At 39.3% G+C, this 12,664-nt stretch overlaps 1 protein-coding gene across 4 annotated transcripts in view; it reads left to right on the forward strand.

The window, feature by feature from the left end:
* Nucleotides 1–12,664, forward strand: part of LOC128265264 (zwei Ig domain protein zig-8) — a 122,641-nt gene that overhangs the window by 51,868 nt on the left and 58,109 nt on the right. For all 4 annotated transcript variants that reach the window (XM_053001147.1, XM_053001146.1, XM_053001149.1 and 1 more), the window contains one exon: nt 7,026–7,157. In XM_053001147.1, coding sequence (XP_052857107.1) covers nt 7,109–7,157 — 49 coding nt within the window. In that variant the 5' untranslated portion in view covers nt 7,026–7,108. The remainder of the gene's footprint in view (nt 1–7,025; nt 7,158–12,664) is intronic.

The following is a 12,664-nucleotide window of genomic DNA, read 5'->3' on the forward strand; positions in this document are numbered from 1 at the left end:
TTGTCATTCCGAATGCGATATTACATATATTAAAGTGTACTATTCCTTTTAGCAATAATGAATTTAGTACCCTTGTTAAGAACTTAATTTGTATATATGTTTATTTTCTTCATAAAAGTATATAATTCCTGGTGAAATTTAACCATTTTTAGGTTTACCTTTCATAAAATCAATTTAAATCATTAACAGAAATAAGCAGAAAATAAGGTTTAAATTACTTTAAATCCAATTTAAGTCTATTTCATCCGAATTATATTGCCAGTTGCTATAAGATGAGACATATTAGATCAAGAAAGACAAGCCAATTTACGACTTAAATATTTAATTCAATTTGCAACGGGATGTCTTGCCTCACTCAAAATATATTAAAATTATTGAGTATCTTATTCATGTGAAATAATTTGTGCAAGTAAATTGAGATGCTTATGGGGGAAAAAACAGCTAGGAGCTAGCTCATAAGCCAATTTGCGATTTGAATATTCAACTAAAGATGCACCGTGATGCAGGATCAAAACATTTTGTGCTGCTTAAGGATCAGTTGCCGTTTGCTGAAACATTGCAAAATGTCGCCAAGGAGATAATAAAGCTCTTATCCTTCTTGAGGCAATGAGCATACTGCTGCCATCCTGAAAACCCTCCGTTTAACTGCTTTTTTATTTTTTGCTCAGCTTTTCTGGCTGCAACCCACTTTACAACTTCCTCGAGTGCCGGCTTCCCCGCTGCATTCCCGTTACCCTTCCTTCCCCCTCAAGTAATCATAAACTAACGGCGCCTCAAAGTATGCAATGCATGTGCTCGTGGGCAAATGTGTACTATTACTATGTTCATGCAATGAATTTCATGAACTCTCCTGCTTATGCGAAACAGACGAATGCATGAAATAACATTAACAGAGATACCAGACGTGTAAAATGATGTACCAAGTAAGTTTACTTGTCTGGCACCTGTGCTAGTTTTATTAGTTAAGCTAATCTTAGCCATCTCCAAAGCGAACAGGAAAACTATTCAAAAATTAAGTCGAGTGAAGACGAAAGTAAAAATCTCCTTTAAAGAGGGAGAAGAACTTAATTTCAATTGTTTACTTCTAAGATCGGCGTTGCCACCTTATATATAGCTAGCTAAGTTGGCTGCGCCTGACCATTTAAAGCATTTCGTCTGAATTCATAGTCAACTTTCGTGTGTAAGAGAATGGTGCTTATGCACACACGTACTCACCCATTTCATGAAATGATTGCATGAAATAGCAATCGCATAAACACAGTGTGTGTGTACTTATGTGATGGCCCGAGTTTTTGTGAGCTGCAGAAGGGCGTTTTAAATTGCATTTTGTATTGATTTCAATTAAGTTCTGTTCACTTATCCGGCCGGGAAAAGTTTCCCCCCGCCCCGAATCTGTGTGTTTCCGCTTTCCCGGCGACTCGAGTGGCGTGTTACGTATACGCCTCGTTGCGCTTCAATTGGCTGGGGTTCCCTGATTGATTGTCTAATTGTTTCGCCGGGCAAAAGTGCATTTAGGCTTGGAGGGTGACTTTTGCTCATCTCCAACTGATTTGTGGCCGCCCCTGCTTTCGATTTCCCCCCCCTTACCCCATATCGTAATCTTTTAAAAATTGGATTTTAATGTTTTCTTAATATCCCCTACACAAAACACACACACACACACACACACACATGTGATGAATGTGGGCGATATGGGTATGGAGCGCAACTCATGGAGGGCCTCAAAAATGAAACTCGATATTTATGTCTACTGCCACTCCGCAATTCAATTTCTCGGAAAGAGAGCACGTGTGCTCGCGTGGGTGTGCCGCTTGTAATCCTTTGGACAGAAGGGAATTAATACTTTTTCCCTGAAGCCATTTATGCGCGCGCACATGTCACCGAACATTAAAATGTCAAATTTGGCTTGTAAATACCCTGCCATTTGAGTTTTATTCGCCCTTTACCTGCCACGCAGCGCATTGTTGCCATTTCCACAACGAAATTTAATTAATGGATTCGCTTGCAGAGCGTCTAATCGTAATGAAAAGGAATGCGCCCACACACAAAATTAAAAACCAATTGAGCGTTGACGAGTGCGGAGCCGCTCGGCCATAACTCACGTGCCCACCCTCGCCAAATGCAGCCGCTCCTGGGCCGGGGCCATAAATGCCAATCATTGCAGTCCGGCCAAAGGACTCCTGTTCTTCCTCCTTCACCATTCTTCAGCTCGACTCGACGGAAAAAACAGCAAAAAGGCAAGCGCGCAGAAATAACAATTCAGCTTTTAATTTCATTGCTTTGAGCACTCTCCTGGGATTCGCATGATAAATGGCGCCGGCAAAGCCAAGCCCCGTGGAAAAAGGGAGGGGACCTGGTACAGTCGGCCAGCCAAGTTCATTCACACGACTTGTATAAGTACGAACGTCGGCACAGAGTCCAATATCTGCACTGGGAAAAATTGCCATGGAAATGTTTCAAGTACATGGAGGTTTTTAAAGTTAAATGTGTCTTGTATCAATATCACACATTATCGGTCAACGAATTGAAATATTTTGTTGCTTGGTTTTATTTTGAAATAAATATTTTAAAATGGATTATCTGACGATAAAACATATAGTATAGAATTTGCCGCCAAACATAGTATACAATGAATATTAACTATTAGCTTTGACTTAAAAAAAGATCGAGCTACCAAAAAGATATTGTACTATATAATGCAAAGAATTATGTAACTTTTAATATATATTTATTTTAATATTTATATATTTATTAGATTGTCTTATAATGAGAACACTCGACACAAAATAAATTAATATAAATTTAATTCACTAAAAACTTTATAATATAGTTAACAAATTTTATTTTTTTTTCTTTTAATACAGGAAGCAATATCAATTAGTGTATATATCTATTCCATAAGAAGCAACTTATTCTATTACAAGTTTGTGTTTAAAAGTTTCTAGGCAACTGCCAAATGGACATTCAATGTTATTTGGGTCTCTGGGAAACCAAATCAAAGTACAATTATTTGGCGTGCGCCAAGAAATGCCAACGCCCCACGGTAATCCCTCAAAATATGTTTCATCCAATTCCGCGAATGGCTAACCCTAAACCCCTAATCGAACTTTCAACTTGGTGGCCAACTTTTTCAACTCAGAAAATAAAACAAAAGTCGAATAACACGAAGGGCAGCAAAGCATTCGACTAGGCACTGACCCGCTTGATATTGTTTAAATGAAATTCGAATCGACTCCCACACCTCGCCGAAGTGGCAGCCATTTTGCGATTGCCTCAACATTTTAATCTAATTTCAATGTTCTCGCCCAAAAAGCGAGGGGCAACGGAGCGGAAACGGTGAAAAGTTTCATCCCGGTGAAAGCGGAAGGAATTCACGCAGGGCGGGGTCGATTTGCGTGGAAAATGTTGTGGTCAGTTGTTGGGGGAAAAGGCCAGGCCCCCATCCATCACCTTTTATTTGCCCCCCACTGACGACTCGCCTGTCAAAGCGGTAAAGTTAACGCCAATTGCCAAACGCTCTCAATTAGCTTTGATTAAATGGAAGCAATCCTCGCCGGCACTTCGTCCCCTTCTCCCAATCTCTCCGGCTTTATCTTGTGCATGGGCAAAGGTATTAACATAACTCTGACAAGGGGTTCGGTGCACTTGGATCGTCCATAAATAAAGCTTAGTTTTGAAGTGTCCGAAGGGGAGAAAAACACAGTAAAAACGATTGTGTTTGGACCCACGAAATACCATTTTGAAATACCAGCTAAACACTGCCAAAAAAGTTTCTTCTATGGTTACTTTGCCGAAAGTATTCAATAAAATATGTATAAGCCTTGTAGATTCGTGAACGCTTTTGATTGTGAGTTTTCAGTATAAAACAGAAAGAAAGGACTGATTAATAAATGTCTAAGCATCTTGAGATTTTGATACCATTATCAGTGCTTAACTAAAACAACATGACATTTATAACCAATCTCTTCTCGGCTAAATGAAAAGCTGTAAAAATAGCCTTTTAATCCTATATTTCTGCAAATTCGGGAGGTACAACAAAACTTTTAATGTAACTTAAGACCATAAGGAAATCGGCAACCCGAAAAAGCTCTAACTAATATGTTTTTTTTTTATAAATCGACAATATATCGAATTTAATCAATTTTCGAATGAATTGTTCATTGGTTTCTATGGTAGCTACAGAATAAACTCAATTGATTTTTATGAATTTTATTTCGATTCATTTATTTTTCATTTTTTTTTGTAATCATAAAAAAACATAGTACGTATAGTATATGTTGCAAACCAACGATAATATTTAGCTTCTTATTTTTATATGATTTAGACGTTTGATTTGTTTTAGACTTAAACCAAATTTTTAAAAAATTAAAAAACTTAACTTTGTTTAGAAGTGTATGCTTTTATGTTTATGAACATGACCATATTATAAAATAAAATAAGCTCTGAAAATGTAAGAAAACAACGTAAAAAGGCAGTCATTAGTGTTGATTGCCCAATCAGCTTGGAGAACTTGAACCGACCAAGGTGCAAAAAGGATACTAATTGTGGTGGGACTACGCTACGAAATTTCTATTGGTTTTGTTGGCCAAGATTGTCCTCATTCTCCGGCCAGAAATCGGCTTGGTGGCTGGGTTATTGTCAGACTCACAGGTCCCAAAGCACTCCAGCTGGTCGGTTTATTAGGATTTGATTTGACCCGAAATGTTTGCCTTTGACAGCTCTCTTTTGGCGCTGGACTGTGTTGACCCCTGCCTCGCAGGGCATTCGGGTGCCCTTTTCATTTGCATTTTGCAGTTTGCTTTTTTGCGCCTAATTAAGATGACCAGCGATGCAGGAGGCCACGGACACGGACACGGGCTCGGGCACGGGCACGGGCAGGACCAGCAGTCTCACAACTATACATCCTTTGAGCCAGCATCCACAGTGGCTTCCCAGCCTGGCCGGCTTATTATCTCATCTAATTTACGGGGCTTCCCCATGTCCCTCCCCTCTGCTCCACTGCTAGCCAAACTGAATGAAATCAAGCCGTGTAATGAGCAAAAAACTTTCTAAAATGTGCCAATGCTCCCCGAGCAAGATGGAGTCCATAATTTTCTGTTAACTAAAGCACCAAAATCCCCCGGCACACCGCCGCTTTCCCTTTATTACACTCCGAAAAGTGGACGAAATAGTGCGGTGATTCCAAAAGTCATTATAAAATAAGAGCACGAGACCTAGGTTTTTTTCTTTCAACCAAAAAATATTCGCAGAACTGGGCATTCATATTCTAAAGAATATATTCACACGGCGAAATTTATTTAATTGATGGTGTCATACAAGTTTGTTTATTTTCTTAAAATAAGCTTCTTTTGATCTATGAGTTTTTAATTTCTGCTTTTTTTTTATTACTCACATAAAATAAATGCATACTCAAAATGTCTTAACATAAATTTAATTAAGTAGTTCTAATTCCAACTATAAAATTTAAAACAGCCGATTTGTTTATTTGTATTTTCCTACAATTAATACTCAAGACGGCTTTGGACTGCCTTTTAAATACCCGCTAGAGATTTATGGCAATATCATATAATAAATTAGTTCTTTTAATTGAAATTCGACATGGAAACAGCTTCAATTCCTAATTGAGCTAACAGCGTTTTCAGAACACCCTTTCAGTTTCTTACTCACTAGTTTTTCGTCGACTGCATGTACTACATTTTAATAAAAACAATTTCGCGCATTGCGCTGCTATTTGTGAAGTGGGCTAAAATAGTCCGGGAGCTGCGACAGAATGGCAAAAATTTTAATTGTTGCATGCCGTTGTCGACGTCGCCGACACATCCTTTGCAGGCCGCCTGGAGCCTGCAGGATATCTGCGCTCCCGTGTGTCCTGGGCGATGTTAATGTGTCCATTGTGCATTGTGTTGGTTAACAAAACCAATTTGCCTTAGTGGATTTTTATGTTGCGCTTCGGTTTTGCAGTTCCGGGCAACACTTTTGTCTGCGGTTTTCCGGGTTTGTTTGTTTGCTTGCTTGTTTGTTTGTTTGTTTCTTTGTTTGCCTGTTCGTCCATTTGTCAGCTTGTTTGCCGACAGTGTTGTTTCGACTGGTTATGAACTTTTTGGCTGTTTGTGTAGGTCATGATTTGCTTTTAATTGCACTTAGCTGCGGGGCTCATTTGGCCGAGAGTTTGTTTTAGTTATAATTTGAGCTTGTGCTTTGCTACAGGTCTGAGTGTAGCTAAGGCCCTTACTTATAATGAATATTCGGACGGTAAAGCCATGTTACTGACCTTTCCTAAAATATCTAACTAGAGGGATTATGCTAGCCCTTGGAAGAGGTGCTTCTGAATAAAACAATACGATAATTGTAAGGTTCACAGCAAAGCTTGGCTTAAAAATGTTTTAGTAAGGCAAAATGCATTCAAATTTGGGGCGTGCGCTGCAGCAAGGTGGCTAACTCGTAAACCGGACTTTTATATATCTCATTTAAATTGAGACCAATTAAAAAATACGAGTTTAAAAATAATATAATATCTATATAAAAATACATAGCAAACTCTAAGTTCTTGAAATCACTTATAAAGGTGTCTAAAAGTATGCAATCAATATTTACTTTAAATAAATAAAGGAAGGGCAGTAGTTTCATGCCGAAGGATGATACTCCTTTTCACTGCATACTTTTGGGAACATTTATTCGTGATTTTGGTTTAACCACATTTTAACCATTATTTCGTTGGTATAGTAGTAGTATGCTTATATAGACCATTTTATAGTATGCAATTAGTAAAATTTAATGAGGAAGGCCCATAGATTCATTCCGAAACATTCTACTCTTTTTCACGGCATACTTTTAGGCACGTCTATTAGTGACTGTTGTTTAACCACTTAAGCTTAATAACAATGGTGAATAATTTTGAATTTTCTTATATGAATTATTTAAAGAAAATATGGCACCAGAAGCCGACAGTTAAACTAGTATACATCATTATAAAACTCCCTAAAAAGGTTTAATCACCCTAATTATTTGTTCCTATTTAATTTCAGTTGGCATAAGCTAACTCTAGTTCCTGACCTACAGACTTGGCAGTGCGAATTCCCATTCCGTGAATAGAGGAACTCCAAGCAAGATGTCGACACACTGGCTAATTCTCCTGGGAACGCTGTGTCTGCTGGCAGGTGAGTTCAACTATTTCCGAATACCATCCCCCTGCCCACGTGTCCTAGGCCCACTGAGGTCCATCCTCGGCATTCCTGGGGAATGGGCTGGGGACACCCGTTTCGGGGGATTTGGGATCGCAGCAGATGCCTCGACAAAACACCCTCCCCAATGGAATCTCCTTTGCATGCGCGGCACGTATAAACAATTTAGTTCGCGACTGCAGCTTCAGCAGCAGCACCCCCTTGCTGAAATTGTTTTAAATCATCTACTCCGCCGTCTATTTTATAAACTGAAATTTAAAATAACAAGCCGTAAGCGTGCTTTGATTATTGTGGGCGTGGCTGGCAGAGCAGGGGGGACTGGGAAATAATATTGGATGCGCAATAGAAATAAAACAGGGGCAGCATTTCAGCGCTTGGCAAACTGCAAATTGAGCAGAAAAGCATTCGGTCTTCGCGAATCGCTCTTTTAAACGACTGCAGGTGAACGCAGAGTGTACGAGTGTATCCATAAGATACGACGAGCTCAACACAATGCTCGTTAAAATATGAGTAGTTCAATTGCATTTGGATGTCGATGGATGGATGGATGGATGGTTGGATGAATGGTTGGATGAATATGGATGTAGCCATCGAAGTGCACCCCAGTAATCCCTTCTCCTCTTGGCAAATACGTTTTAAATGAGTTTTGTGCAGCGGGTTGAGAGGAGTGATGCCTTTAAACAAACACACGGCACTTTTGATTGCTTAACAAATTTATTTCACTTCATTTTGTTTCTCCCAAAGGCAGCCTTAATAGCTTTTCGAGGTCACCACCGCACCAACACCTTCGCTTTGATGAAATTAATGTTCGAGTCAACTGATGGCAATCAATAAAATGTCAGCCAAGGAAAAATTGTTGGTCTGATTAAAGTCAGCTTAGCCGGTTTCCGTTCTTTTCGTGCCGCAGTTCGTGCCTTCGTAACTTTCGTGTCGCTTTTTTGGGCCAACCCATTCCCATTGCCATTCCCATTTCCATTGCCATTCGATTTCCCCGAAAAGATCAAAGAGCGGACTATTGTTAGGCAAATGCTGGGAGCTTAATGACAAGCGCTAAATGGAAGGTAATCAATAATTTTGTGACGAATACCGGGCACCATCAGGTTGCATGAGTAGAGCAAATTGAACAGCAATTAAAGTTCGGTGAGGTCTCCACGCTTAACGATTAAACGAACGGGCCATCGCTTTGGTGACCCCATTGATTGAAATTAACGTTAATAAATTCAACAGGTCGATGGGGTCACCAGTTATTGGCCAATAAAATAATAATTGATTGGTTTGAAATAAGACTGAAAAAGTGACCAATTAAAAGTTAATTTTACGCTTCTTTTCCTTTTTATTTCATTCCTTTCGGTAGTCAAAGAAGTAATCTTCTTATTATACCTTCCATTTAAATAACTTTCTATTGATTGCCTTCAACTTTTGAGTGGCATTTATAGTTTCATTGCTTTCGGTAATAAAGAAAAAAATCTTGTAACTTTAACTGTAAGTTTAATTTCGTGCTATTGATTGTTTGGAAATAATTGGCATTTATTTTTAAATAAGCAACTGAAACTTACACCATCCTTGCCTACTTTGACACTAATAATTTAGGCTATAAAAATTTTACCACACAATTTATTAAATATAAATTTTACTTTGTGTTTTTGATTGTTAATAATTGCTGTCTAATTAATTTGTTTAGTTGGTCTTAAGACTATGTTTTTATTAATATTTGGATAATTGTTTCATAATTTGCTTTCAATTTCATTTCTTGTTGTAATCTCGTTATAACATAATATTATATAATCAGTAATATATGGGACTTCCCCTAACATTGATGAAACCTGGTGACCTTAATGTGGTTTGAGCTCCTCAAAATATCATTTGAGTGGGATCTTCATAAATTGCATGGCGATTGCCAATCGTCGTAAGTTCTGGAACGACTGCAAGAAGTCCGAACACTTGCGTACCCCGCCAGCTGGGCTGCTCATAACCCTGGTCAGAATCTGGAGGAGACTCGACTTGAATGACATAAATCAGGGCATGCCACCTCCTCGGCAACCCTATCGGCTTTAAAATCTCATCGCTCCGCACTGGCCAACCACAAGCTAAATAGTTTCCAGAGCGGCCATTATATGGGAACGGTGCTGGGTCGGGGGTCGGGATATATGAAGGGGAAATATGAAAAATGCCATCAAAACGCCGCGAAATGAACTCCCGAGGATGCTTGACTCCGACTTGACTGACTGACTGACTGACTGACTGACTGACTGACTGACTGACTGAATGACTTACTGACTCGCCGAATGACTGACTTAGTTCAACTGAAAAGACGCTGGGCCATTTATTACCGGGCTGCGGGTTCGGGTTCGGATTCAGGTTCGGTTTTGAGCTTGGGTTAGATGGCGGCCATGTTCCCCTGATGCGATAAGAATAATTGGAATGTCAGTTTAGATGCGCGCACGTAAAAAGCGAACGCAAAGCGACACATACACATCCATTGCCGACGCCGCCCCTGGAACGCAGTGAGGGGCGTGCCAGCTGCACATGTTGCAGGCCCAGCAGCAGCACTCGAACAAAAATGGGATCCATTTCCTATTTACACTTTTATCTCATTTTTGGGCCTGAAAATTTGGGGTTTTAAAATTACTTAAAAAGGTGTCTAAAAGTATGCAATAAAAAACCCTGCGAATTTTCGGACTTAACATATATGTTGCATAATTTTAGGTAATTTCAAATTTCACCTCCCTCTTTACGCCTTCAGACTTAAGAATATATTTAAAGCTTTCTAGCGAAATTATTAAATGTAATTAGAAATACAAATCGTCAGGCAAATCTTCAACCTATTGTTTAAATTCCATTGTTTCGTAATGTATATCAGGCAAATGCTCATTTGACGTAAAGCCATATCCTATAAAATTATTAATTGAATAATAGTATTCTATAATTTTACATACTTAGCTAATAAGCTGCAAAAAAACGGGTTTAATTTAGGTAGATATTTTTATTCAAATTAAATAACAAAAGACTTGTAAGCTTGTCAGTTACTTAGATATTGATAAAATTTTTAGATGCGGAAACGTTTTTTTTTAGTGAGACTGCAGTAAATATAGCACAATAGTTGCATGATGTTGCTGCTGGTGTTGCTGATGCTGCTGCTGTTGCTGCTGCTGTTGCTGTCGTCGTCGTCGCCGGCGCACTTGGCTGAACAATGACATAAGTCTAATGACAAGCAGAACGACGCTGACGACGATGGCCGCATAGCGGATGGCAAACGGCGACCGCAGAACCACCGCCAGGAGCAGGAGGACCTGGAGGTCCTGGAGGTCCTGGGGTCCTGGGGGTGTTGCCAACCAGAGCTTCAGCTGCTGTGATGACACTGACAACAATGACAACGCTGACATGACATGCCGGGCGGGACTTGAGGGTGAAGGATGGCGGGTTGGCGGGGTGGCAGGGTGGCGGGGACAAGAAGTCGGAAAAAAAAGCGAAAGAATTTCGAGTACAACGAAATTCCATGTTGGCCATAAAGAAGCTGTAATACCCTAAAGTATCTGAAAAAGGAAGCTCTCGTAGCTGTTAGTACATCGGGCATCAAATTTTTCAACCATCACACACAAAAGAAGTTGTTCATCTTTTGTGAGCTTAAGGAGCTGCATGCTGGCTAAAAGGGCACTCTTTTTCTAAGCTTTAAAACCGCACAATATGTATTTGGTCATAATAGTTCTTCATAATACAATGGATTATCGAATTCACATAGATCTTTCAACTGTAAAACCGAAACCATTTAGGATTTTAGATTTATGAGTAAAGTGCACCTTAACCTTCATTGTTTGGTTTCTTAATATGATTTTTTCTTTAAATTTCTTCTGGCAAGACAAAATCAACATTAGCAATATTTTATTGACTTTTTAGAAAGGCATTTTTACTAAAGCATAATTATTTTCCTGTTCTTGTAATTTACATGATTTAGCTATTACTTACTATAACCAAATTTATATTGTAGCCTGCATGTATTGAGAATAAGAAACATTTATGACTTTAACACATATTTTAAATTTACAAATCATAAATATAATGAGAACAACAAACATTTTTTTACTAGTTAGGTATTAAATAATTCTTATAATCCTTAAAAGAATACTTTTTTTAATTTAGAAATCATAAATATATTGAGAAAAATAAAAGTTTATGACTTTAACTTTTTTTTTTAATAGTTGGATATTACATTACACTAAAATATCTTTATTTCTTTTCTTTATATTCTTGTCATATATTGAATGAATAATTCCAACATTTTCAAGTCATAAATAATTAGTAAAAAACAAACAATATATTTTCGGCTACTTGCATGCATATATATATATAGTCCTATGGAGTTCATCAACATTTCGAGATATCCAGCCCGCCAAAGGGTCGTGAAAGAAATCAAATTTGAACACAGTGAAGGGAAACTGTGGGGTGGGGGTGCACGAGTGGGTGGACAGCGGGTGGGCAGTCTGAGCATAAATTTAGCTGCATGCTGCGGTCAGCAATATGCGTCCATGATAAACGAGCTGGGATAGGGTTTTTCGTCCAGCAAAGGGGACTTTTCGGGGCTGTCAGGATGCAAAAGGAAAGGCAGTGGGGTAGTCAGCCAGCCGTGCCCATTTATCGTCCAAATTGAAATTGAAATCAGGCAGGCGCAACGCGCATCGGGTGGCAGTAGTCTCATTCTCAGTCCCAGAATCAGGAATCGTGAATCAGGAATCGAGAAGCATGAATCCAATGTCCACTTGTGGGCTGAAAAACGGCGGCATGATTAGCTTGTTGCGCATGCGTTGTGGGCGTGGCCATTTGGGCCGGGGATCGCAGAGCGGCACTTGCAACAGGGTCCTGCTGCTGACAGGTCCTCGAGGCGGACATAAAACGGACAGACGGGGGTGCCTCGTTTGCCACAAGGATGCAACTCGTGTTGCTGCTGGCACTAGATGTTGCGGCTGCAACTGTTTTCGATGTTGCAGCAAAAATATACATACTATACGAACTGTTTTTCGTGCTGTCGTTGTTGTTCCGCTTACTTTTACCACTTCCATACCCCGAGTTTCTGCTGATGTTGCTCCTGTGCTCGCTGTGCCATTGTTGATGGCGCTCCATTGCAATTATAGTTGCTGCTGGTGCGGCTTCCACCGATATTGCTGCTCTGGCCATACATCATTCTGCTGCTTTCACTGTGACTTTTCGAAAAGCATTGAAAACAAGTCAAAGAACCGTTTGTTTCTGTCGGCAGAAGTCATGAAAAGTGTGAGTTATGTTACGAGCAAGGAAAGAAAAATGGAGGCAGACAAACAGAATTGGTTGGAAAATGGCAAAGCTGCCAGTCAATCACATTGAAATACTTAACTAAAATTTACAAATATTATTTATTGTTAAGCCACACACGCGGAAACATTTATAACCAGAAAAACCAAAAACCAAAATCAATTGTTTCATTTTGCTTTGTTAGCTCATTACCCATGGTTTGA

The sequence above is a fragment of the Drosophila gunungcola genome, unplaced genomic scaffold, assembly GCF_025200985.1.
Source record: "Drosophila gunungcola strain Sukarami unplaced genomic scaffold, Dgunungcola_SK_2 000106F, whole genome shotgun sequence".
NCBI lineage: Eukaryota > Metazoa > Arthropoda > Insecta > Diptera > Drosophilidae > Drosophila > Drosophila gunungcola.